Source organism: Vanellus vanellus, assembly GCF_965231255.1.
Source record: "Vanellus vanellus genome assembly, chromosome: 1".
In the NCBI taxonomy this organism is placed as follows: domain Eukaryota; kingdom Metazoa; phylum Chordata; class Aves; order Charadriiformes; family Charadriidae; genus Vanellus; species Vanellus vanellus.
This window is the reverse complement of record NC_138905.1, coordinates 126,018,031-126,045,520: the sequence shown is the minus strand read 5'-3', so window position 1 is coordinate 126,045,520 and position 27,490 is coordinate 126,018,031. Positions and strand designations below refer to the sequence as shown.

At 48.8% G+C, this 27,490-nt stretch overlaps 1 protein-coding gene across 1 annotated transcript; it reads left to right on the top strand.

Moving 5' to 3' along the window:
• Nucleotides 1-11,811: 11,811 nt before the first annotated feature.
• On the top strand, nt 11,812-16,624 carry NYX (nyctalopin; the record flags this gene model as incomplete). Its single annotated transcript, XM_082484889.1, has 2 exons — nt 11,812-11,833; nt 15,161-16,624. 2 exons carry the CDS (start codon nt 11,812-11,814, stop codon nt 16,558-16,560), a joined length of 1,422 nt encoding a protein of 473 aa, XP_082341015.1. The 3' UTR covers nt 16,561-16,624.
• Between the last annotated feature and the right edge of the window lie 10,866 nt (nt 16,625-27,490).

Below are 27,490 nucleotides of genomic sequence, written 5' to 3'. Positions count from 1 at the left end.
AGGGGGGGATAGTCCCCTTTTGATCCACGTTAGCCTGTCGCTTCTGCTGGTACAGCACTTCTTTAGGGGAGAGGGTGCTGCGGGTTTGGCTCTCCCCTTAAGGTGGAAGGCAGAGAGCTCGGATCTGCCATTTGTCAGGCGAGCACTCAAAAACCTCCTGGTTGTACAAACCTTGGGTGATGTTGCTCACGTTAACTATTGCTGCGTGCCACTGAGCACAGTTTATCCCTGCGTGCTCCCAGGGGAGTGGTGGCAAATGCTCTCTTCAGCTTCACCTGGGCTGGAGGTCAGAGTGCTTGCCAGAGAGATTGCCCTCCTCGAGAGTGGCTGCAGGGCCGAGCTCCCGAAGAGAAATAAGGTGGAGGAGTGCAAGGTCTGTGAGCAATGCCCCAGCGATGCCTCATGGAGTGTATTTGGACTGGGCTGGTTGGTCATGTGCGGCCATGACGGAGAAAAGGCAAATGCCCAGCTGACTTTTATGGAAAGGCAGGCACGTTCGATGCTTAAATACACATAATGTTTAGATCTCCCTCAGTTGCTGCCTAAACCTCAAGACTCCCAAAGCACTTCTGTTCTTAGGTGGTTCAAACATTCAGGCCTGGAGCCTCAAGGGTATTTTAGCATCTGTGCTGCTGACATCTCGTGAATGCCTAATCCCTTTTAGGTCTCTCAAATGTAAACAGAGCCACCTAAATGCAGGTATTGCCCGGCACAGCCCCAAAGCTGCAGGGAAGGGCTCAGACGAGGCGTGCTCGGATCTGGGCTTTGCTGGCGTAAGCCAGCCTTGCAGGACCATGTTACTGCCCTGGCTGCCCATCCTGTTCCCCTGCAGATGCTGCTGTCCTTCGAGTGGGGAAGGACCTATGTGTGCTCTTTTCCATACCCTGTGGCAAGGCCTGATGCTGTAGCCCTTCAGCTACAACACGCAGCCAACCTGTAGCACTGGCAGGGTCCCTCAGACCTGTCAAAGGCACCTACCAAGCATCTACCCAAAATAATAGGCTGAGGGTATGCTGGCTTGGTGCTTTAATTCATCGCTTCCACAGTCCGCTCTTTTGTTTTGCGATTTTAAATTGCACTGCTAAAAATCATAGCAGCAGCCCCAAGCAGCAGAAGTTTCCCTATCCCATTTAAGGGCAAGACAGAGGGAGAGGATGTGTTTCGGATGCCCCGGCGGCGCTGCTGAGCAGGATGAAGGGAGGTGCAGCCCTGCACAGCCAGGCACGCTGTCCTCTTCCCGGTCCCCACACCCTCACATGCCAAATGTGTGACCCCAGCACAAGCACAGTAAGTCTCAGAGGAGAAGTGTGAAAGCTCTGCCTGAATCAAAGGGAAATAATAACCTTAGTGAGAAATTCTGGGTAGAACACAGTTTTTTTTTGAGGGCTGCGGTGTCTTGCAGAGCCCCGGTGTGATTTATTTTTAATGCTGGATGTCTAGCCCTCCTTCGCATTTCCCACAGCTCAGCTTCATCAATGTGCTTCCGCATCATCTCCCTCCCCCTGCTTCATACGTGTGGTGTTTACCTCCTCGTTTATTTTGTTTCCCCGCGGTACTTGAAGAGCAGATGTTCCTGACTCTCTGTTATAACTCAAATCAGGTTGGGTAGATCAAACAACTTGTTGCAACGCACTTGTTACTGAAGCGCAGGTGTCATAGCACAGCTTTTCTGACAAATGCAAAGAGGGTTTGCCCCCGTCTGCAGGCTCCTGCGAACCCAATGCAACCTGCATGGCATCTCTAGATGCAACCTAGAAATGCAGGCTGCAGCTTTGCTGCTATCGAGCTAGCAGGAGTCAAGCTTTCTCTTTACGTTGCCAGTTGCTAGGCTTGGGACTCAGTGCTGATCCTATCCGAGAGCACAGAATTCGCCCTGCTGCAGAGGAGCTATTTCCTCCATCCCCGTCGATTTGATGTCTCAGAGAAAGCTGTTGTGCCCCTTCTGCCTCAGATACTGTGGTCTCCTGCAGCTGGCAGGAAACAAAGCCTTTTGCATGAGCAGAAGTGAGGTACTTCTGCGATCCATAAATACACCCCAGTGTGGGGGATTTGCTGTGTTTGCCCATAACATGGCCACGGGGCTTTTTTGGTGATGCCCAGGATTGGCACCGAGGAGCTGTCAGCAGACCATAAAATCACAGGCAGGCAATAAGTGGGAAGCAGAGTATGCAGGCATAAATCATAGAATCATAGCATGGTTTAGGTTGGAAGGGATCTTGAAGATCACCTAGTTCCACCCCCCCTGCCATAGGCAGGGACACCTCCCACTAGACCAGGTTGCTCAAAGCCCCATCCAGCCTGGCCTTGAACACCTCCAGGAATGGGGCATCCACAATTTCTCTGGGCAACCTGTTCCAGTGTCTCACCACCCTCAGAGTAAAGAATTTCTTGCTAATATCTAATCTAAATCTACTCTCCTTCAGCTTAAAAACATTACCACTCATCCTATCACTACACTCTGTGATATAGTGTCCTTCCCCATCTTTCCTGTAGGCCCCTTTTAAATACCGAAAGGCTGCTGTAAGGTCTCCCTGGACCCTTCTCTTCTCCAGGCTGAACAGCACCAACTCTCTCAGCCTTCTACCTTGATGGCTGTTGTCCTCCCTACCCCAAACTCTGCTAGCTTTAGTCATCTTAGACTCATGCAAAAACTCTGCACACATCAAGTGGTGGATGTTTGAGTAGCTGCATTACTGTAGCTGGAGAATTTAAACTTCTTGCAGAGGAACTTGGTGGAGGCCTGGAGAAAGCATTGTGGCAGACGGCTGCTGTTGGCTGCACCAGCTGCTCCCAGAGCAGCTCCCGACCCCAGCAACTGCTCTGTCTCCCCTTCGCTGTGCCCTGGAGCGATGCTGGGTTTCACACCAGAGTTTCATGCACTCCATGTTTGGGCTTCTTGAGTTTCTTTGTCCTTTACCCATGACACATCCTTTCTTAGTGGTCCAACACATGCTGTTCAGGTGCACTGTAGCATGTGAGTAAGCTTTTACTCATGCAGCTGCAGGGAGGAGCGCTAGAGACTTTCTCATGCCCCTTTCCTTTGCTAGGAGGGGGCACGGGTGAAAGATGTGGCTATTGGTATTGTAACATTAGCTGGAAAGAGGACTCAGCCATAATGAACAGTTCTTCGTAAGTTCTCTTGCTGTGTTTTCAGCCCATTCCTTTGACTGCTCCGGGCTTGATTATGCACTGAATGCATTGCCATTTTCATTACATGCTCAGGAAGGCATGATAAGTTCATTTAACAAATCTTCCACATCATCTCTAAGTGTATACTGCTCTAACCTTCTGTTTAGTGTGCGGGTTATTATGTTATTGAAGTTTATTCCTGATTTGATGATTGGCTTCTTTCCTATCTGCCAACATCTTTGACAGACAACAGAATTATGTTTTTAGATCTATTACCAGGTAATTACTGCTGCTTCACATGAGGGAGTGCTCCTTGTTACTTGGTGTTCAGAAGCGTTAGTCAGGCAGGGGAAAGCGCCACAACAGGTAGAGCAAAAATCACACTGCAGCACAGTTAGAGCCCCCCAGCTCCCTTGATCCAAGAGTCCCAGGGCTTCTGGCTAATTCTCCCCAGGTACCTGACCTGGCTACAGAGCAGGCTCCTGACAGAAGCACCTGAGCTAAGCGGAGACAGGTAAGTGATGAACCTGCCCAAAATGTTGATGCTATACAGTGGGGAGAAGGTGGCACTGGTCCTGTCACGGAAGCAGGAGAGATGAATCACCAGGAGGTAAATAAACTGTCTGGCGATGCCTGGAAGGGCTGTTGGCTTGGATAACGTATTGCCTGTTGTGTGTTTAGAGCAGAAAAGCTGCTTCAAAAGGTGTTTGAGTGCTGTATTTTAAGTTCATTGTGCACTGCCCGTACATAGCTGTGGAGGCAACTTTATTAAGATTAATGGCCCCACTAGCCACTAAGGGGGAATTAAGCAGAGCTCATGCCATGTGTCCTTGCCTTTGTGTGCATACCATACAGCCTTCCCATTAGATAACATGGAACTGCAAGTAGTCACTGCCTTGGGCAGCAGCCTGGGGAAAGCACTGCGTGAGGAGTTAGGCAGGAGACAAGCAGGTCTCTGTTTATGACACAGGCTGGAAATGACCCCACAGATGCCAAAGGGCTGGGGCAGAGCACCTCCCCAACTGCTAGTAAAAGCAGCATGAGCCCAAAAAACCCCCGGGCCTCCCCTGCTGTGCCTGCCCACACCACTGGCACCCTCGGACCGGCTTCAGCAGGGAGGACAGGTTGGCTGGTACGGGTGCTGCCAGCCTCGACTTTCCCGGTCTGCTAGTGGGACACACGAGCAGTAGCTGCCCGCTCGGCCGCACGCCAGGCAAAAGTGGTGGTGCAGCACAGCACGCTCAGCTGAGGGCTGCTCGAAAGCAGAAATGAGGGCAGGGCTCCCCACACCTCACACAGAAAGACAGGCAGCGCAGCCCCTGTTCAGGCTTCACCAGCAGCGATTCATCTCTGAAATGAGACATTTGAGTGGGGCCAGCCAGTTATAGAAAGAAAAAAAAAAAAAGTAATAGAGGCCAAGAGTCACAGCGCCGATGTGGGAGATGTAGATTCAAGTTCCTCTTTAGCTTTAGTTAATACAGATCTAAGACCAGCTACCCTCTCCCTCCCCAAGGCTACTCTGAGTATAGCGGGGAGTCACCCAGTAACCCCAATGATGTTGTTTTTCAGCATGGGATCCACACACACGTATTGCAAAGGGAAGCACGAACTTGCTTCCCAAGTGAGTGCCCAGCCCCTCACTGCAGAGCAGCCCACGCTGCTCCTATTTCACTGGAAATGTTACTGTTCGATTAGCACAAGTGAGATGTGAAACCACATCCGCAGGATGGGCTGGGAGAGACCTCATGAGCTGGTGTAAAAGCCAGTGGCCTGGACAGTCTTGGAGAGGGTCTCTTGTTCCAGCCCTCACCAGCAGTGGGAAGATTTGACCTTGATGGAGCTACACTCCATCCCCCAGGCTCCTTGTTCCCTTTGCATGGGGTCTCCGTGATGTCTAACTGGGCTGTTTCAGAGGTTTGGGCTGACAGACAAATACACTAGCCTGTGGTTTGCTGTGCACTGCAACTGCTTCAGTCTCCCTACCCTAGAGTGTGCTGTTCCCTTTCAGAAGATGCTCCTGCTGCAGCTGCAGGCTCCTGGGCCTCCACTCCTGCTGCAGGGCTTGGCCATCGTGCAGTGGCTGGGCTGGGGCTTCAAATCTGTTCCTACCTTGACCCTCTTCTCTTTCTGCTGCTTCATCAGCCTCGCTTCCTTATGGTCCCTGTGGGTAAGCAGCTTTTTGGCGGCTATTTCTTGCCGAGCATTGCTGCTGGCTACCTTGTCTCGTCCCTGCTTCCTCCTCCCATGGACCAGGATGTGAAGACTCCCACAGAGTTACTCCTGCAGGTAGCCCACAGTCAGCTGAGCCCTGCCACAAGCTTTGCCCTCGAACTCGGTCTGGGCATTGCAGCATGCCCAGCACTGTCCATGCTCTCGGTCCATGGGTAGGTGCCCACTGAGGGCTGTGTCTGCATTGGGGCCCAGGCTTCAGCAGGAAAATCTGTTTTTCTGGCAGTGCCTGGGTTTTTCTGGGAGCTGCTGGCACAAGGATGGGCTGAGGTGCCTCAGACCTCGTGTAAAATCAAGGCATGGGGGGTAGGCTGTTGTAGAGGGATTGTAGATACAGGGTCTCTACCTAAGCACGCACACAGCTGTGCAATAGGTTGGGCTGGGGAATCCATCCCCGCTCAGACCAACCCAACAGCCAAAAAAAATGCAATTTTCACCTAGATCAGCTCTGTGGTGGCAGCCCACTGCTGGGTGGCATACCTGCATGCCTGCACCACCATGGGGACATGGATCAGCAAAGTGGCTGTGGGCTACCGTGTGCCACACACAAACCCAGGCCAGCACAGTTAATGTAAAACTGGGCAATGGGCTCTTCTTTGGTTTGTGGTGTCCTGCCAGGGAAGCTTGGACATTTTTATGTACACCCAGCGGAACAAACCTGGACACTTGGCAGAGGCCGCTGAGGGAAAATGAGGGTCCAAAATCGGTCTTTGGGGTGAGATGGGTTTATTTCTGAAGGGCTAAAATGCAGGCACCCAATCTTCTCCTTGCACACGGAGGTCTTCAGCTCCATCCCAGGCTGCTACCATGCCGCACAGCCCCTGCAGTGCTGCCGGGGAGGCAGGGAGCAGCCAGAAGAGATCCCCTCCAGAGACCTCGCTGCCAAGGGGCCCTCCTGCAAGCCCACGGAGGCTTTCCGAAAGTGTGGCCGGCAGTGGCGGTGGTCACCAGCAGGGTCTCCTGGAAGCAAGTGATGTTCTCCATGCTGTGCTGCCTGGGATCTGTCCAGTCCTTCTGACCCTGCAGAGGTGGGGAGGGGTGGTGGGACTGAAAGGGAGCAAGCAGCTCCCCTAAGGACCTCCAGCAGCACAAATAGGCACTGAAACACAAATGAAGAACTGCAGATTTGTCATCTGGCTTTAGGGCAGAAGTACAATGTTTCCAGGACATGAACACAGCACCCCCAGCCAGATTATTTGACCATACTGTGGCAGTTTTGCTCCCCTTTTTCTCCCTCTCTGCTCTTCTGGGGCCAAGCTGCACCAGCCACTGCCTCTGTCATGAGACACAGTGGGGGCCATTTTGACAGCCCGGAGGTACTGTTGCTGGTGGCAGCCCTCCTTGCTGAGGATACATGGGGACAACATCGCAGGGGGGGACACCACAGCAGCTTTCTCTTCCCAGGGTTTTCTTGAGGTGGCGTGGGTCTTCTCTGGCTGGGTTGACACCAGACAGCATGATGAGGGCACGGCACAGCAGCCTGAGGGGTGTGGGCAGGCTGCGATGGGGCTCCAACATGAGGCAGACGGCTGCTGACAATGTGCAACCTGCAGCACCCAGGCTGGACAGGGACTCACGGCCATGGGCTGGGTTGAAATGAGACTCCTGGACCCTTGGGCAACTCTCTAAGTTGGCTGTTGTGCCCTCAGGGCCCTGGAGCTAATGCCTGAGCAAAGTCTGGGGGCCTGACAGGCCGCACTGAGCCCTGTTTCTGGCGGTGGCACAGGCTGTGCTGAAGTTGCAAACCCCAGCATGGCTGCATTGGTCCGTCCTGTCTGCTGGCAGCACAGCAGGCCCCTCCGCAGAGGAGTCCTCCTCCCTGCCCCTAAACCTATACTGTCCGGAGTTGTGCACCAGCTGGGTGACTTCCCCCTGACATGCAGCGCGGGTCCCACAGTGAAGAAATGCTGAGGCAGCTGCTTCAAAGGTCACCCCGGCGATTCCGTGCGCCGGAAAGGCTCAGATGCGCAACACAGTTGCTGCTGTGAGAAGAGGGGAAGTATGCACCCAGCAGTGGCTGCTGCGGCCGCTATTACAGAAGCTCAGGAAACCAAAGCCCGGGGCAGGCGGAGGGGCTCAGGCGCTCTGTGGTGTCGAGACTTCACCCCCCTGCACGAGTCCCATGAACGCAAGCAGCTCTTAGAGATGAAACACAGGGGAGCGAAGTTGTTCAGCAGCCTGCAGAGTCAGGCAAGCAGCTCTGCCTCTTCACTGCTCTAAGGAGGGCAGCGTTTGGCTGGAAGCATCTGGACGTGCGATGCTTGAGATCCAGCTTAACCCAGCGCTGGTGTCTAACAACGTGGAGGTGTCCCAAAAACTGCATGCCCTTGGCTGTCTTGTCATCCTCTGTCGGTGAAAATGGGCACTGCTGAGGCCCATGGTGGCCCCCACAGGCTAAAAAGGGTGAGATGAGACCTCTCTCACCTTCAGTGAGGTGAGAAGAATCCCACCAGCTGTTTTTAGCCAACGTTTGAAAATAAAGGGAATATTTTAACCTGCAGCTGAACCAGAAGAAGTGGTGGCCAGTGATCGTTTTAAATTGTATCAGTGCTTGTTGATAGAGATAGCTCCTTAACCCAATGTCACGTGAAATGCCCCTGGCCATAAAGAAATGGGTTGTTAGAAGCAATTTTGCATCAAGTCTGTGCTGGCTTGCCCTGCAAGGCAGGCTTATCCTCACTGCCAGCTCCTGAAGCTGTGCCAAGGCTTATGTCCCCAGCATACACTGACAAAGCAGAGCCGGCTCCTCCGGTCAAGGCTGAATTCTCTGAATTCTTTTGGTGGAAGAGCAGATATAAATATCTATTTTCTTTTTTTTTTCTTTTCTTCAGTGGCAGCGTACTCTGGTGCTTTCTGGGCTCGGCTCTACCACTATGTCGACGTCTGGCTTCTCTGAGTTCCCAGATATTAAAAAGGGCAGGACAGGTCATGAAGAAGAACCCTTGGTGGCAAAAAAAAACAACGCAGATTTGCAGTAGCAAGATCTGTTCCAAGTCTGCTTCCAGCCTGGCAGCCACAGCAGCTTCCCAGCCCTGAGCGTTTTCAGTGTGCTCAACTCTCGGCATTAACCAGCCATGAGTCATGCTCTGAAAAATGCTGAGGTGTGGTTTAAAGCCCAAGTTTGTTTCTTTTAAGAATAAATGCAAGGCTTCTTTATGTACCCTCTGGTATTTAAGTTTTTCTAGCTAAGAAGACTAGAAACTCCTCCTTACCAGGCCTCTTTCTCACAGTCGTGCCCTTTCAGGACCAAGGGTTATCAGGAAATGAATCAGGAGTGGCAAGAGCTGGCAGAAGTTCACAGGAGGTGCTGGGTGGCGAGCTTGGTGCTCCTGCAGTGCTCTGCTGCTGCTGAAGCCACCCGCAGGGCGATGCTCCTGGACCAGCTGGCTGCCTGCAGCAGGACACTTTCCTAGAAACTGCGACCTCGGTGTGTCTCCCACCCCCAGCCCTACAATCTTCCCCCGTGCATGTGCTGAGATGTTCTTATCTTCTCCCTGCTGTGGTCTGGAGGTGCACAAGGCTCCTGCCCATAGATGATGCACAGAAATATACTGCTGTAAGCCCTGGAGCTGCTGCTGGCCCAGCAGGAGCTCCAGGTGTGCCAGCACAGGGTGGCTGGTGAGGCTGTGGGTGGGAGGGCTCCTGCTGGCTGTTTCAGCTGTTCCTACCTCCAGCTGCAGTAGAAAAGGCCGGAGTGGGGCCTGGGCTGGATCACCAGGCCAGCTGCGGCCATTGATCTATGTATGTGGGATGCTGACAGCAGAGCTGCTGTCAGAAGCTCCTGCAGGAGCTGATAATATCTGCACTGAGCTATGGTGAGGCAGCCTGTTGCAGTAGCTCTCCGAGAGGTGTTCCCTACCAGCCTTCCTCCAGCTTCCACTGGGGCCGGCTTCTGGCAGCGTTGCTAATGACATCTCTGCTGATTTTGCTATAGGCACCTACTGCCATTGTCCTCCCCCCACCCAAAAGTGACTACTGAGGCGCATACAGCTCCCAGTTTAACAAGCCCCACCAAACCCCTCAACCTACCAGCCCCCTACCCCACCGTTGTGCATAGCGGAGGTTCCCAGGGTCCTCCTTTAGGGGATGTGTTTTGCCAGGTCCTGCAAGCTGCCCCTCTGGGGGAGGTGGCTCTGCAGAACATAAAAGCGCGTTCCAGGGTCCAGGGCTCAGTGGTGCTTCATGTCCTATCCCCACTGGTCCATTACTGTGGAAGAAGAGCAGCGAGGCACAGGAGAGCCCCAGAGCCTCAGCAATAATCTGGTGCCTCAGTGCAGACCAGTCCCTCCTCGTTTCTGGCAGCAGATTTAGCACTGCTGTGCAAACCAAGCAGCAGGTCTAGTCCCTGGGGAGCTGCCGACTGATCACATGCCAAATTGTCCCCAGGTCCCATGTACCCTCCTTGCCCACTGCTTCCACCCCTTGTGTCCAGCATGTGTACAGCTGGGGAAAGACAAGATTTCTGGTACCACCTTTAGGGCTCTGGTAAATGTTGGGGAAAAAGGAGCTGCGAATAGCGCTTCCCCCTCCTCCCCCCTAGTTTTTTTCATGGCCGAAAGGCCGGTGATCTGCTTTCTGTGATCAGACAGGTTGTGGTTTCCTGGTATTCTGGGTCCTTCAGAGGAAACATCAGCTGCCCCAGTGCTGGTGAGTGCCCAGCTGGTGCCACTTCTGTCCCCACAAGGTCTCCAGCAGCTTCTGTTCCGTGGTGGAGGCTGCAGCATCCCTGTGTGTGGCTTTGCAAGTCTCATTCCTCCTCTGTGCAAAGCAGCGGTGGTGCAAAGTGCAGAAGTGCAGAGCTGGGCAGTTGGTATCCTTCAGATAAAATGAGTGTTATGTGGGTCACCCCCTTCCATCCAGCCTGCCCCCCAGCACCAGCCTGCTTATACGCTATTTAGACAGACAAATTTCCTGAGGTGCTAGCCAGATGCCTTAAGGCTGAGGGAAAGCCAAAACAAAATAAACCTGATGTAGCTGTGTGCTTTCATTTGCAGGAAGAGCCAAGCAGCAGCAGGCTGGTTCCCAGCTGAATCTTTCCTGCTGTATCAGGCATAAATTCATCAGGTATTCCATTTCCAAGGAAAAAAAAAAGGTAGGATAATTCACTTAGAAATAAAGAGTAGAGCTATTTTTCCCTCTGACATGGTGAATGCAATTACCTAAAGCATGGGAGGCTGAAATAACTCACTTATTGAGCCCCCACTCTCCAAAGAAACCATCATCATTCCATCAGAAAAGGCTTTAAAAACCAATTCACATCCTGAATGCTAAAACATCACCACATACAGAACCTGTCCTTACGATTTCCACGCAGCAACTGCAGCATCACAAGGAAAACACACACATAGGCAGGGTAGAGTTCATTATTATCAAAGCCATATACACTATGCAAGCTCCCCGTGTTTGCTGGCCCTTCTCCCAGTGCTGTTGGCATCTCCTTGTCCTACAGGAGCAATTCCCATCAAAGGAAAGCATGCCGATGTTAGCAGCGTGTGAGCCACACTGGGGCTGGGAAAGTGTGCACAGGGGAAGAGAGTCCCAGGCTGTGTCGGTTTGGAGAGCTCAATGAAGGGAAACCATAAGCCTGTGCTTGCCCCCGAATATAATCACATTTAGGCTGGATCCTCTGCTCCCACCTCCTCTGCCATTATATAATGGGGAGTGGAGTAATGACTTTCAGCAATGCTGTTTGAATGGCAGCGGTCCAATTCTGGAATATATCTTTTTTTTTTTTTTTTTTTAATGGTGGGGGGAGAGTAGGTTGGCAGCGGAGAGAAAGCGTCAGTTTGGCTTGTCTGCAATCTGTATTTTGCTTTGGGAGCTTTAGAGGACAGACACATTCTTCCATCTCCGTTAATCTGATACAGAGGATTTTCCTGCCATTAAATGATAGCTTGCGAGAAAAAAATGCCAACTTTTCAGAGACTGACTCGTATGGCTAATGGCAGCCTCATGAGCAGGAGAGAGGACACAGCTACTGCCCAGCTAGGTAAGCAGTGTATCTAAGATGATTTCTGTTGGGAATTTTAGTTTTGGCTGTTTGGCTGGTTACGCTCATCTGTGCCAGCACCTATTTCCTGGGAACATGGGCAGTTTCTTACTGTTGGTGATCTTTTCCCACCCCAGATGATAGGACCCTGCCCTTGGCACGGCCGGTGGGAAGAATGCGGACGAGCTCGTGAAAAGGTATAACAAAAAGCTGCAGGATTCCCCAAGAAGGTCAGTGGTGGAAGAAAGATACTCACCAGGAAGGTGCTGGGGACTTCTTCAGTTTGAAAGCGTGTGGAAAGGAGCTTTTTCCTTGCTCTTCCTTTCTAAACATAGACCTTATTGTGGGAAAGTGATGCAGGGAAATGACAGAGGATGAAACCTGTCTCTGCTCTTCCTGTGTGCTTTTAGATCCCTCAAGTTTGCTTACCACACCTGAAATGCCACTAGTGAATAATCAAGGTAATGTTTGCCATCATTTTAAATGGTGAGTATATTCTTATTCTGCATTACTCAGTAGGGGGTTAGACAGCTTGTTTGGAAAAGTGTAGGTGAAATACTCAATTATTGCAATCCTTGTCTCTTTACCCTTCTGAAAACTCTGCAAACATTTTCTCGGTCTCTCACTCTTGCTTTCAAATACTGAATTACTGTAGTATTTAAAAGAGCAAAAGACATCATCCCTGGGTGGAATTTTGTTTATTCCTTAATCTCACAAATATTTTTGACCTTATTGCTGTATTTCACCCTTTTTCTTAAACACTCATTTGAGCACCCTCTGTGTCAATGAGTTGGAGGCATCTTCCAGCTGCTGCCCTGTCTGCTGCCATGGTGTAAAAAGCAAAGAACATCCTTTTTGGGGAAGGGGAAGGAGTAAGGAAGGAGACGTGGGAACGTTTCATGCTATGTTGGTCAGAGGAGATTTGGCCAACAGTGGAGAGCTGAGCTCCTGTGCTCCAATCAGTGGCTCTCCTGAGGATTTGGTGGGATTCCTTTGCAAGAGAAAGAGGGACAATTGCCACAAAGACTCTGGTGCTGAGGGGCTCCTCTGAGCTCCTGTTGGCAGGGGTTTGTTCTCTAGTTGGATGGTCCTCAAGCGTTTGTTTTCCGTGTACTGCACAATGCAGAGAGATACACTTGTAAATAGAGATCTTAGAAGTGTGCTGTGAAATGCCACCAGCAAAAGACCCTGACCTGGCACTAAAAACCCCTTGGGTATAAGGAGAACAGGCTGGCTATGGCTTGAGTACGGACATTTCCTTTATCAAGTGATTAGAGAACAAGCAAGGGAGGGCAAGGATAGGATTTGGTTAGCAGTGTCCTCATTCCTGCGCTGCACAGTGTACACAGCTGCTGGGGGAGGTCTGCTCCAAAGGCCAGAGATGTGACAGAGCTTGGGGTGACTGTAGCTAAACATTGAACTTGCTTGGGACAGTCTCACATATAGGACAGCCTGTGCACATATGTCCCTCTGGATGTCACCCTGAGCCCATGCAAAGCTCTCATTTCAGCAGCAACACTTGCATCCATCGTGTCCAGACAGCCACCTGTGGTCAGACATTTGGGAACAGGCAAATCCTTAATCTGTCTGGCCCTCAGTTTATGTAACTGCCTAACAAAAACAGCATATGCCCCTGTTTGCAAGCAACATCGTGAACTGGTGCAAAGGGTAGCAAACGAGGCAGCCTCTGGGCCGCCTGCATGAAGAAAGAGCAATCTGAGGCCGGTGTGTTGTCCCCCATCTTGTCCTTAGGCTCCTCACCTGTTGTCTACCCAGGGCCCTGACTGAAGGGGGCTTTCCTTCAGCCGTGGCTGTTAGATAAGGGTTCAGAAAAAAGGAGAAGAGCATACAAACAAACAAAATGACCACCTGTCTTAAATCCTTCCCTCCTTCACTATCATTTATCTTTGAAGTGATAATGTTTTGCTAATTCTCTGGTCACAGTAGCGTGGCCAGACTTGATGGGACCTGAATTTCGATAAAGAGGTCACAGCTAAAGTCCTTTGGGGATGGTCCCTCCACATATCTTAATCCCTGTTCTACATGCAGTGACTGGGTTGGTTCGAACAGAACCAGGCTGGGCAGCTTCCGGGTTGATGGCCTGTCAATGGGGACCTGCCCAGCAACTGGTTTTGCAAGTCTCCTGCTTGAAGAAGCCATGGGCAGCGTAAATTCATAAATACAGTACCGTGCATGTTGCCTTTAAAAAGGATGGAGAAAGGGCAGTGCAATTGCAGTTCAAGCTGTAGTTTGGTCTGTACATTAAAGCCTTAGGGGCTGCAAAAATAAAAGCTTGACACTTGTTGAAGCTGATGCTTCCTGGCATATCACCTCACAAGTCTGTCTTAATAAAAATGGCCATTGGGAATACAGCTGTAGTGGGCAGTTGCTGTGCTGCAAATCAGTGGGGAGAGGCAGCCTGGCTGCTGGGACCTTCCCTCTCTGGAGAGTCAGCAGGAGCGTGGGGGAACGCCTGTTCCCTGTGCCTCAGCCCTTGGGGCTACCAGGCACGCAGCAGCGGCGACGTGATCCCAGCAGTGCTGTAATAAAGGTGCTGTTGGTAAAGACGGTATCTTACGTCTTGTTGAAAGAAATATAAAAGGCTTGTGCTTGTGTGGGAGCCAATGAACGGCAGCAAAAAAAACAGTCAGTAGCAATACCACTGTTTCTTGCTGGTGACTACATGGAGAGTTTGCTGGTGTGGCTTCTCATTTTGTTGAGTGGCCAATAGGATGTTCCTTTGAGACTAGTTACAAAATGAGCTCTGCCTTCAGTTCTGCCTCTCTAATGAGTTTATTTCGCAGGCATCTGGATGACTGGATGCTTTTTCCTCACAAAAATGCCTGTCCATGGAGACTGATGTCTCCTGTTCCTTTCGGTCTTCTCCGATTTGTTCCCAAGAGCTTTTACCTTCTCTTCCTCTTTGTACATCCACCTGTGTGGGCCTAACTTGAAAAGAAATCACAATAGCCACACAACTCCCATGTCAGCCTGATAAAAGGACAAAGCAGCTGCTCCTATCAAGAGTAAGACATGATTGCAACTGTCTTGAGAATTTTGGCAAAATGGTAAAAACTGTGCTGGAGGTGCAGAGTATCTTATCTGTGGTGAGACCATGAAGAAAGCAGCTGACCAATATCCCTTAATTTGTTTTTCCTCCTGTCTTTCTACCAAAACACGATGGGAATGTATTTTAAAACACTGCATCCTTAGCAGCTGATAGTTCCCCTTGCAGTGCTGCACCAGCTCATGGCTCTGGTGGAGAAATGTTAGGCTGAATGAACAAAGAAAAGAAAGAAGCAAAAAGCATGAATTTGATGTGCCCCAGGGAACTAACTGATTTCCCCTGCCTGCTGCTGGACTAACATATGCTGCCCTCCCCTCTTCCCCACCCAGAAATACTGCAACCCATCCACAGCTGTTGGCCTTCAAAACATATCTCTGCTTGCCTCCTGGCCAAACCATGTCCCCGTCAGCTTGCAAAGAGACCAATCACAGAGACACTGAGAAATGCTTCAGTCTAGGTGATTCCCTGCCTTGGGGACAGAAATTAATCAGAGATGACGTTCTAGATGATGTTTTATATAAAAATATATATATACACACACACCAGCAACAGGTTTTTAGGAATCTTTCACTAGAGCTCCTTGGTCAGCACTGGCGTACAAGTAGCGAGTGGCAATTAGCCTGGCTAGAAGGGAGGAAAAGACAGCATAATTTCTTTTTCCTGTCATGACTAATATATTTGCTAACGGTGCATCCTGATTCTCTCCTCCCATGCCTCCGTGGGGACGGCACGTTCCTCTCTGACAGTGATCCTTTGGGTCCCCCATGTCCACGCGGTGTGGGCCTGCGTGCGGTCCTGCCCTGCCAACTGCGTGTGCACTCAGGAGAGGAGCTGCTCTGTCCTCTGTGATCGTGCTGGTCTGGGGCAGATCCCTAGTGAGTTCCCTTGTGAAGCCTCCTCTATCAACCTGGACAAAAATAGTATCAAGTTCCTCTCCGAGAGAGCCTTTGGGACCTTGCCTTCCCTCAAATCCCTGTCGCTCAACCACAACAATATCTCCTTCATCACTCCAGGGGCTTTCAAGGGACTGCCCAGCTTGACCGAGCTGAAGATGGCCCACAATGAGTACATTCGCTATCTCCACACGCGGACTTTCACTGCCCTCAGACGACTGGTCAAGCTAGACCTGGCAGACTGCAATCTTTTTAATATCCCGGACAGGATCTTCATCGAGCTGCCTGCTCTGCAGGAGCTCTTCTGCTTCCAGAACAACTTCCGGAGGATCCCAGGTGCCATCAGGGGCATGGAGAACCTGACCCACGTTTACCTGGAGAAAAACAGGATTGAAGCGGTAGCCTATAACTCCCTGCAGGGCCTGGCCAAGCTGAGATACCTGAATCTGCAGGACAACAGGATAAATGTCGTTCACGAGCGAGCTTTTCAGGGCTGCCAGAAGATGGAGTACCTGTACTTGAACGACAATTTGATCAGCGAGCTTCCAGAAAACTCCTTCGATGGTCTGAGGTGCCTGAAGATGCTCAACCTGGGAGGGAATTTCCTCAGGAATGTTTCCAACACCTGGTTCAGGGACCTGGGGGAGCTGGAGGTCCTCTACCTGGACCGCAACAGGATCAACTACATTGAGGAAGGGGCTTTTGAAAACCTCACCAGCCTGGTCGCGTTGCATTTGAACAGCAACAACCTGACGACACTGCCCTTTTCTGTCTTTCAGCCAGTGTACTTCCTGGGGCGGCTGTACCTCTTCCGCAACCCCTGGGAGTGTGACTGCCGCATTGAGTGGCTGAAGGAGTGGATGGAGAATTACAGACTTGTCAGGGATATTCCCTGTGCCTCCCCCTCCTCAGTAGCTGGGATTGACCTGATGGATGTGCTCTACGAGAGATCGCCAGAAGGTTACTGTCTTGACCCAGTGGAGCTAAACATCACGTCTGAAGGCCCAACCCCAAGTGAAGAGCCTTGGTCTACCACAGAGAGCAAGTTCAACAGCCTTATCTCCAAACTCTTGCTCCAGATGGGCCTTCCTGAAGAGGTGGCAAACACCACTGAAGTCTACAGTAACACCACGCAGTTGGATGGACTTACTGATGGGGTTTCTTCTGGGGTGGGGGAAGACAGTATCAAGGCTGTCTCCTTCTCTTTTTACCTCCCAGCGCTTATTACAGTGATTGTTTTGCAGTTCAAATAGTCCAAGGGCTGCCTGAAGCATGGGTCCTGCTTAAGCATTTAATCCCTGTATCTACCTAGTCATTAGGGAAAAGTTTGTATTGTGGGCCTCGGAGGCATATCTGGCTCCAAACTCTCCTGGTTTGGGTTGCTGGGATCTGAATCCAGATTCCCCCGGGAGCTGGTGGGGTCTGGTTGAAGGCCGGGTCCCACTCTGTGTGAGAAACCTGCCCTGTGGGATCTCAGAGCCTCTTGGACACTTGCAGAACTGTGTGGAAGAGGAACAATGAAAGAATGGCAGTAGGATTGAGTTTCGCTTAGAGACATGCCATGTGCCCTGCTGAGAGCAGAGACAAGAGTGTTCTGTATGGATGGTGATGCGGCACTGTATATTCCGTGACTTTATGAGATCAAGATGAGGCAGCAAAACCAGATCCCTTCTTCATATCCTGACAGACACCCACACTCACGGCGGGCGCTGCTGAAGGCTGGCGAGCTATTCCTGATTTCCACCACTGTGTGCGGGGGGAGTAGGGCTGTCCTGGGCAGTGTCCAGGGATGCAGCACTAACCCTTGTGAACAGAAGAACAGCATCTGGGGAGGGCACCTGCCACAGGTGGGCCTGGGACAGGCACAGTGTTTTGGCCCTGATTACAGACAGGATTTTGATCCTTTCTCCCCCTGCTGCACAGGTGCAGGAGAACCCAAGACGGACCCATGTTTGTCAAAACATTCTTCTCTGAGGAAAAGCTATTTCAATGTAAGAGCTTACTTATTGATATCCATTTCAGATGTGTTTTTATTTTTCAATGAATATATTACTTCAAGGAATATATTGTTTTTATTTGTAGATTATTTCATGGCGTGACAGCATGGGCAGAACATGGTGGTGACAAATGCAGCCAGGCCCTACTAACTATTTTGCATTTCCACTGCTAATGTGTACCACATACCATGTCATATTATGCTGTACTAACCAACTAGGCTCTCACTTTCTCTTTATACGGCATCTTACATGTTTTATCTTTGAAATCTTCAGTGAAAGCTGCTACTGTGACCAGAAATAAATATGTTTTCTCTATCAGAGGACATTAATAAAATTATTTGATATTTTGCTCTCAAAAATAAATTAACTGTTCAAAAGAAATATTTTTCTTGAGATCCTTGAATTACTCTGGTAGGTTTTTTTGTAGGCTACTCGAATGGGTACACATGAATGTCCTTTTTATGCTGTAGAGCAAAAGGCGAGCTATTTGTTGCAGCATAAAGAATAGACACTGTCTTAGAACATGACTGTGCTTACATTTATGTTAAGTAGCAATGTTTATAAAGTAAATGACTATATAGAAATACATTTCTGTGATATTTTAACTATATTAATTAATTATACATGGCTTATCATACTATGGTGTGCATGTTCATATTAAATGATACAACATATAGAATCCTTAATTGCTGCTAAAATGTCATGAAATAGGAATAAAAATGGAAATTAATTAAAAAACCCCTTTCAAACATTTTCCTAAACCATTCCCACCCCCAATTCCTGCCTTTTCATGAGCAATTTAACATGAATGTGACCTCCACCCTGCCCTGGCTCCGTCCCTGCAAGTGCTGGCGCAGCAGCAGCTGAGGGTGAGCTGCCCTGGCTCATGTTTTGCTAAGGTGGTGGTTCAGTACGGACAACATGTTGGCTATAAACAACTGAGGGTGGCTGTCCTTGCCCCTTTCCTTTCCCACAGTGACACGTTGGTGGGTACCCAAAAACATAAGCAAAGGACAGGCCAGCTGAAGATGGGTTTCAGGCATTGAATGACTGAAAAACATTGGGTAATGTACAAATTCAATGCAGGAAGACCTTTTCTTAGCAGCCCCTGTGCCCTCTTACATCTGTGATTGTCTGGGAGAACTGGAGAAATAAATAAACTTTTTCAGAAAGGGCTCAATGCTTCAGCAAAGGTGCCTTGGGTTGGGTCTGTTCACATAGTCCGGGCCAGGCCAGCTGTGAGTGAGAGTTAATGCCGTCGGCCTCGAGCAGCGCTGTCACCCCAGCGCATCTCTGAACAACCCTAGGGAGGGTCCCACAGCCCATAGGGTAAAGAGCTCTGTCGAAAGCCAACATCGGCTCACACAGAAAATGACTGCGCGTTCCTGACCTGCCGCAGCAGCCGCCACATGAGATGGGGAAGCTGCTTTTTTGCCTGCGCATTTTGCCAGCAAAAAGGCAGCATCTCCAGCAGCTTCAAGACAAATGCCTCGGGGCAGCATGCTTTGGTCTGCAGCACGCTGCCCAAAACGACCCACTGCTTTCTAATTAGCACCAGCGATTTCTAGAGGAAAGCTCAGTACAGGGAAAAACCGAACCTTCCTTGTTGCGATGTCTCCTCAGCTATCTGTAGCTCGACCACAGTTTTTCCCCCGGGAAGAAAGATGCCAGATGGTTTGATAAATGCCTATTTGACCTGTTCCATGAACTAAATTCAGTGAGTTTGGATTTCCAGGCTATTTACGAATCCATTAATCTTCTTAAGTGCTAAATTCATCTGTGCATTATAAAAGGCTGTTTTTCAAACCCAGCCCAGCCCAATGCTGTAGAGGCGTATTATGTTAAGGACGCCTTTACAAGAGCAGCATTTCATCCTGTCAGGGAAGGTTTATCAATAGGCTTGGCACAGATGGTAGGACATTGGGCACAAATGGTTGTATTTCACTTCCTATAAGTACGGATGCCTCATGACTGAATTGTTTTTATAACCCGCATTTTCATTTTCTGCACTGAAATACATTAGAGCTGAAGATTGTCTTACTGTGCAATTGTTGAATGTGGCTTTCAAGTTAATTTGTGCTTCAAAGGTGCTTCTGCTTTATCTGCAAGAATGGCAGATCTGAATGTGAGGCATCTTAAAATGTAGGTTTTAGCAGAGATCGCACTGTCAGGTGACAGACAAAGGGACTGTATATCGTACTTCACTGTGCGACAATGGGACCAGTGACCTTGGGCATTGCTGATTTAAATGTCTCTTGCAGTCAAATGCCCTAAGTGCTTGCCCCAGAAAGCTTTCCCTGTGCTGCTGTAATACAGCTGTGGCTGCCTAGAAAGTGTGTGGCTTCCCTGCGGTAACGGGGACAGACTCCATGCTCTTCCGCTCTGAAATCCTGCACTTCCCTCTGAGCCGAGCGATCAGCAATGTGCGTTTCCAGCCGTACAGAGCATCTGGCACATGAGCGCTCCGAGTCGATCAGGAAAAGCCCGTGAGTCTGTGCATTGCTCTCGCTTTGCTCCCCTCGCTTCCGCGTCGCTCCTTCCTCATAACCCTCTTTGCTCAGCTTGGGCATCGGCTTTTGTGGGCGCTTATCTGGAAGAGCAGCAGTCTTCTGGGAAGGACGGTGAAGTACGGCCCCTCAAAAGCCCTGACAGGACTTCCAGCACTGCAAAAGCTTTGATTAGATGAGAAGTGCCCGGTTCATTCTTTCATGACCCTTGTTTCTGAGCTCTTAGCAAAGGGCTTGTTTCACTGATTACGTGGGTAGATGCCAACACATAATTGCATTTTTTTCCTTCATTTTGAATGTCTTGATTAGAAAACAAGTTAAATTAGGGATCTGCCTTTTGAATGTATAGTTTGATTTGTTTGTTTTCTTTCCTGCTGCTAAATTGTGCTTCAGCTGGTAAACCTGAACTAGCTGTGGTTCCAAGTCCATGGCTCAGAGTCCCTTCACAAATCAATGCTGTTTTCAAAATCTGCTTCTGGACAAAGACACCTCCAAAGATGTCACAGAACTGCAGTTCAAGCCCAGCTGAGATGCCAGTCTCAATTTACGCTGCCTTCGGGATGCCCATGTCGCTGTGCCATGGACTGAGGTACTCATAAAGCAGTTTCTGCTCTAGGAGGTACAGTGTTGAAGGGCCTGAGGCTGAGGGCGAGAGGGCAGCAGGAGGGAGAAATCATGAGTACAAGGGGTACTTCATCACTGCTTGAGGCCACATCATCTGCCAAGCACCCTGTTGCTACTTCCACAGGAGCACATGGGCATAAAAGCACCATGGTGCAGTTGCACTCAAGTCCTCCATTGCCCTGCTCTCTGTGCACTGGGGAGGGCAAACCCCTAATGGCCTCACAGCGATGGGGTGAGCATTTCATTGGTATTCATGTGGATGTCCTTCAGTTGAAGTGATGTGATTCTGTGTGTGTGGGAGGACATCATTCTAGCTGTCACCCATGATATCCCTTCAGTAGGGTCCCAGCATACAAAATCATTGCCCTGCACAGATTCTGCACTCCTGTCCCAGGTCAGGCAGAAGCTGGGGCGGGAACTGGTAGGAAACCTTCAAACAAACCTTTTTTTTTTTTTTTTTGACTGATTGGTCATTTTTGATTGCATTGACAGCCTGTAATCTGGAAGGCATGGAAAATGGCTGAAAGCGTCTGCCAAACTGGTGTCTGTTTAGACTAACTATGAACATTTTCAGCAAAACCCCATCTGGGGGGTGATGATGGCACTCTTCAATCCTGCCCTCAGTGTGAGGTGCCAGGCATTTACTTGAAGCAGTGGGGAGGGGTGTTCATGAATTGCCTGGTTTTAGGATATACCTCCTGATTGAAGTTTATTCAGAGAGCTGGTGTTCCCAAACTGAAGCATCTGAGGCAATTTGGAAGGCAATTTGTTTTAATGTGTGGTACCTGTTAACACAGTGTTCTTCACTGTATTCTATGCTCTATGACGATTGCTATTAAATTGGAAAGGACAAGTGGTCAAAGTAAATAGAAAAAAGAAATGACCTGATTTTGGATATCACCTCTTGGTCTCAGAATTCTGCCGCCATGTTGCATTCCTAGGGGTCGTAGTTGGTGTTTAACATGAACATTGGCTTTATGTCCCCTTTTTGTTTACTTTAAACTTACAGCTGCGGCCAGTAACCTCCTGTGAAATGTAGCTATTATTAGTTATTTTGCTTATCTCATCGAGTCTTGCATTGTTTTTCTGTTTTGGAAAGAAATATGAAGTCAAGGGTAAGAAGAATCACAGTAAATAAAGATAACTTTTTCTAGAAAGGCAGCAGATGCCGGCCAGCTAAGACTCGAGAACTTCATCGCCAATTTTGAAGCGGGTTATTGTGTATTTTTAGCTATTTTTTGTCTTTACGACATCTGGCTGCTAGCTCTTAAAAAATTTTTGAGTTTTCGCCTGATAATTTTTGTGGTCACAAAGTCAAGAAGGAACCAAATCAACTGAGTTAAAGTTTCTTATTCCAGAAAACTGCTATTCCTCCTTTGGAGTATATGAAGCCTTGCAAGAAAATAGCCTGTAATGATCACTGCTGCCCCAGGGTGGGCAAGAAAAAAATACTTTCTAGTTACATCAAGCATACCTTTCTAAATGTCTGCCTTTGTAGAGTCAAGGTATGGGTTTGTTGCACAAACACTAATAATCTTGGTCCTTCCTTTCCCCCCACATGAATGTGACAGAGACCTGTGGAGTTTGAAGAATCTGTTGCAGTGATCTCCAAAACAGTTTTAAAAGAGCTTTGTGGAAAATGTTAACCATGGAATAATAACCAAAAATAATAATTAAAAAAAAGCACCACGAGTATTACTTTAAAGAAAAGCATGTAGTTATTTTTTAAGCATAACAATATAATCTTAATACTGAAAATGAAAATGCGTGACGTCTAAGAAGCAACTGTATCAAGGGATACTACCAAGTGGCCAGCTGTTGGACATGCTTCAGATATTATATGATGAAGATGTACCTATAGGCCAAAACCTAACCGTGCACAAGATCAGGACAAAAAGGTCTCTTTGTTTTGGGGCAAAGCTGGTCTTAAACTCTAACATAAAGATGAATACAAATAAGGCAATTGGGTCTTTCTGGACAGAGTAGGTCTTGCCCAAAGCCTGATTTTCTTGACCGTGTGGTTAGTTGAACCAGTCTGATCTTGTATTCTGTGGTTAGTTTTTGCCTTGAATGTGAAAAATTCATTACTGTTGCAGTTTTTCTCACCTTTGACCTTCACCACATCCTTCGTTTTTTATTGTACTTCCCTCTTCATCTCTCTCTTTTAAGAACTGGTTTAGAGTTAATTCTTAAGTCGTACAGCTAAATCTTACATTCTCTATGAAGAATCCCAAGGCACTTTAAAAAGACGTAAAACTTCCATTAGCTCTACTGTACTCACCCGTCCCATGGTTTGCTTTACACGCATACCCTATTTATTTGCTTTTTGGATTAACAGCTAATTTCACTTTGTGCTTATTCAGCAACTAAGATGAGGGTTTTGACCTGTGACAGGAGCCTTGTGATGTGGCTACAGGTTTGCAATGAGACAAGCTTAAGGTGTCCTTCTTCTGACTCCCCCTTGTTCCCCCCCACCCCTCCTTTCCCCGCTTGCAGCTCCTTGTTCCAGTTCCAAGCCAAAACTTACCCGTGCCCTCGTTGTGCTGCTGCAAAGAGGGTGGCTGTGCTTGAAACCAGATCACTGAAATGTCCCAATTAAAACCAGCATCCTCCCCCTCCCTCTTTTTTAATGGTTAGGAGCCCAACTATTTCCCCTAAAATTTTATGAGTCAGCTTGGGCATAAACGGGTTAAACAGGATAATAAGAAGAAAATGTAATTGCTATATCTGGAAGGGGGACAAGCTACATTGGAAAGATCATACTCAATTGGTGGTTTGCACCGTATGATTTACTCATGCCAGCATGGCTCTGGTGCGAAGGTACAGGGAGAGATGTTCTCTTTTTTCAGGACCCAAATAAATTAACAATTGAATTTTAGAAACACTTCAGCAAAATAGGCCCTACACTGTAGTTTAAGACAAATGCTAAAAATGCTCTTATTCTAGGACATTTGTCGTTAGCTCTACTTAGTGCAAACAGCTTATTTTGAAGATGACATCTTTGCAGCTCATCTACGTCCTCCTGCATCTTCCCTGAACCAATACACATGCAGCCTCTGAGTTGGTTACTATTGTGCTTTAATCAAAATGTTGAAAACCAAGTAAACATCTAACAACTGATCAGATCTGACCACGTGCTATGAAAATGACCACTGGGAATTATCTGGCTTCAACCGGAACAGGGTCAAGCCATGCCTTGGTCTAAGAAGAAAGGAGGAGTGCAATTCTGCGCGAGGACACAGAGCTTGTTGTGTGGGATCACGCAACACAGAGCTGTGGTTGTGTGTGATCTTCAGGGAGCTTCAAACCACCACAGCCCGCACCTGCACTGTAGCCCAAGTGAGGTGGAGGTCTCAGGTAGTGGTCCTGTTCTCCCTCTCTCCTGGGCTAGTGCTAGCATTTGCACAGCTGTGTGACAGCTGGATTAGGAACGGCTGTCCCTGGGTCAGTCTTGGACAAAACTGGTTACCTGAACTGGCTCTTGGGGAATGAGAACAGGGGGAAGGGGCTGTTCCCATCAGTAGCAATGGGGATGGATAGTATAGATCCATGGGGAGTATAGATCCATGGTATAGCACGGATTTCAGCAGAGAATCTTGTCTGAGTATTGTGGTGAGGGCTGCACCAGTGGGCTGTTAATCGCTGGAGAGGGGTGAGCTGTGAGCGGTCCTGGAGGAAACAAACCGCAGGGCTGGCAGGAGCTGTGCCGAGGCAGAGTTCGGCAGCCAGGGCTCCCCCCCACACTGCCCTGCCAGCTGGCTCCCACACCCAGCCTGGAGTCCCACCTTGTCTCCCCCGTAACTTCTGCTCCTCACAACCCTCCCAGATGCGTACAGCCCTTGTGTCTGTCCTGGGCAGGAGCTTGGTGGCAGGAGGAGCAGCAGAGGACAGGCAGCAAAATACAGGCAGTGAGGTCTGGACATGGCAGGTGTTTGCTCCAGGTCTGGATGGGTGAAACGGGGTTATGCTGGGAACTCCGTAGGACATGCCTATAGCCAAGAGGACGTGGACTGTGGGCATTGATTTTTGGATAACAGCCAGGTGTAAAAAATACACGTAGCTCAGTGGACTTTTACTGCTGGGCTTTTGATGATGAAAACAAAGCTGAGTGCATGGTGCCAGGAGTAAGCAAGTGGGCAAACATGATAAATCAGTAACAAAGGACAACTAGCTGTGTGCATATAAATTGGGATGGAGTTGGCAGCAGCAATTCCTCACCGTGCTGAATGATTATGTCTCAATGTGCTGTGACAATGTGATATATATCAGACACTATGTGGACAGGCGCTTTCTTGATGTATGAGACTGGCAAAGAGTCAGAAGACAAAGTGTAGAAATAAATGATAAACGTGCAATCAGACAAAGCTTGTTGTAAATATCTGTGCTGAAACAGGCGATGATTGATTATTTTAATAGGCAAAAAGTAGCACTAAAAGTTGTAGATGCAGAATTTTTTTAGGTCAGTAAAGCTTAAAGTAGGCTTTGATGAATTCCAAATTACTGGAAAGCCAGGTAATTTGGAGCCACGTGATAGATAAAATAGATGTTGCTATATGTAAGGTAATACATATCAGAAGACACATGAACTGTTCACAGGCATGGCTGGGCTCTTGGGGAAAAAAAGACCTGAGAATTGCTGGGAAGGGCTGGTAGATCAACGGACATAAACCGAACAAAATACTGTAAGTAACAAAGACTGGGAGAGGAAAAATAGAAAATGATAATGCAATAGACTATTATGGCATATTATGGATCCTGATCTGGAATATGTCCAGTGTAGGTCTTGCCACCTCAGAAAAGACATAGCAGAAATGAAGTGTGGTGACAGAAGTAAATGACGAGTCATGGAACTAAGATTTCTCATTCGCCAGGACTGATAGGACTGGCTTAGTTTAGAAGGAGAGACCTAGAAGGTGGTAAGTCTTGTGGAAGCTATGAAGCTTTGTCTCCTTTGAAAGTGGCTGTGAGCCAGCCAGTTAACCAACACTGCAAGATCATGGGCAGCATGGGACACAAATGATCACAAATTCTTGAGACAAATGAGACATCTGAGGGAGCTTTTGGAAGTGCTCGCCAAGCCCCTTTCCTTCATTTATCAGCAGTCGTGGCTAACAAGGGAGGTGGAGCTTAGCAAATGTGACACCCATCTACAAGAAGGGTTGCAAGGAGTTTGGGTTGGGTTGCAGTCCCACCATGTTGGGCGGGACTGTTGATCTGTTTGAGGGTAGGAGGGATCTACAGAGGGATCTGGACAGGCTGAATTGATGGGACAAGGCCAAGCGCACTTGGGTCACAGCAACCCCATACAGCACTACAGGCTTGGGGAGGAGTGGCTGGAAAGCTGCCTGGAGGAAAAGGACCTGGGGGTGTTGATCAACAGCCAGCTGAATATGAGGCAGCCATGTGCCCAGGTCACCAAGAAGGCCAACAACATCCTGGCCTGTGTCAGGAATAGTGTGGCCAGCAGGACTACGGAAGTGATTGCCCCATTGTACTCAGCACTGGTGAGGCTGCACTTCAAGTACTGTGTTCAGTTTTGGGCGCCTCGCTACAGGAGGGACATTGAGGTACTGGAGCAACGAAGCTGGTGGGGGGTCTAGAGTACAAGGCCTGTGATGAGCGGCCGAGGGAACTGGAGAAAAGGATGCCGAGGGGAGACCTTACTGCTCTCTACAACTACCTGAAAGGAGGTTATTGCAAGGTGGGTGACAGTCTCTGTTCCCAAGTATCAGGCAATGGGACAAGAGGAAATGGTCTCAAGTTGCACCAGGGGAGGTTTAGATTGGATATTATGAAAAATTTCTTCACTGAAAAGGTTGTCAATCGTTGAAACAGACTGCCCAGGGAAATGGTTGGGTCACCATCCCTGGAGGTGTTTAAAAGTTGTGTAGATGTGGTGCTGAGGGAAGAGGTTTAGTGGTAATTTGGCGGTGCTACGTTAACAGTTGGACTTAAGGATCTTAAATGTCTTTTCCAACCGAAATGATTCTATGATTCTGTGATCTCTGCTCTGTACCATAGGGTACAATGACCTTCACCAGAGGGTGCCCTGGGGACGTGGAGGTTCACTTAGATTCATGGTGCTTTTCTACTTTCTTCTTCCTAGCTGTCACTTTTAAGAGTGGAGTTGCATTTCCCAGTTCTTGGCTCAAACCTTGTCTGTGGTGGGTCCTCCAGTGACTGGTGACAACCATTATAACTGAGTCAAAACACGAATTGCTGCGAGAAAACAGCTGTGAAGTTACTTACATCCCACAGACTGCGAGGTCCCTCTTTTTAAGCTCTGTGAGCAGCTGCCTTGGCACAGTGAAGCCTTCCTGATGAGCACTCACCCTGAGCCAAGAAAACCCTCCTCCTTTCTTCCAGCCCTGGGAATTTCTCATTTCTCAGTCTTTGATCAATGAAAGATCTTAAACAGGACACTGCCCATGCAGCTTAGTATTAAAAAAGCTAGTCAGTGTTTAACATCTCTGATTTAAATACTTGCATACATATATCTCACACTGGAAAGCTGCCTGTCTTTTGGGCAGACAGTGGAACGACGCCTGTATCTGCAGCACCTACTGAAAGCCGTATCTGAACACCACCGAATGTTACTGTGATGGCGCAAAATCTGTGATGAAGCCCCAAGTTACTTTACGTGGAGCGTGCCTGCAAACGCTGCTCAGGGGCTGGGGACTGTTCAGCCTCACCATCAGCTTTAAGCTCCAGAAGAGTTGTTAATACCTGTATATCCCGGTAACACCTTGTAGCCTTACCTATGCTTGACACTCTAAAACATGTGGTAAGCGTCAGGTCCTTATCCACACGGCTTACAACCTAAACAGACAGCAAGTGACAATGCAGGAGAGGACTTGTAGGGAGAGGTGACTTACCCCATCTTGCACAGCAGAGGAGTCCTGCAGTAAAGCACAGCTCTCATGCTGCCAAATCTGCTGCTGTGTTTCTGAGCCTTTATCTATTTATTTTCTCTGTAGGCAACTTTTACATTTCTCTTTGTTCATTCAATCCTACTGTTTAATTTCTATTGACAGGTACCTTATAAATCCCAATGG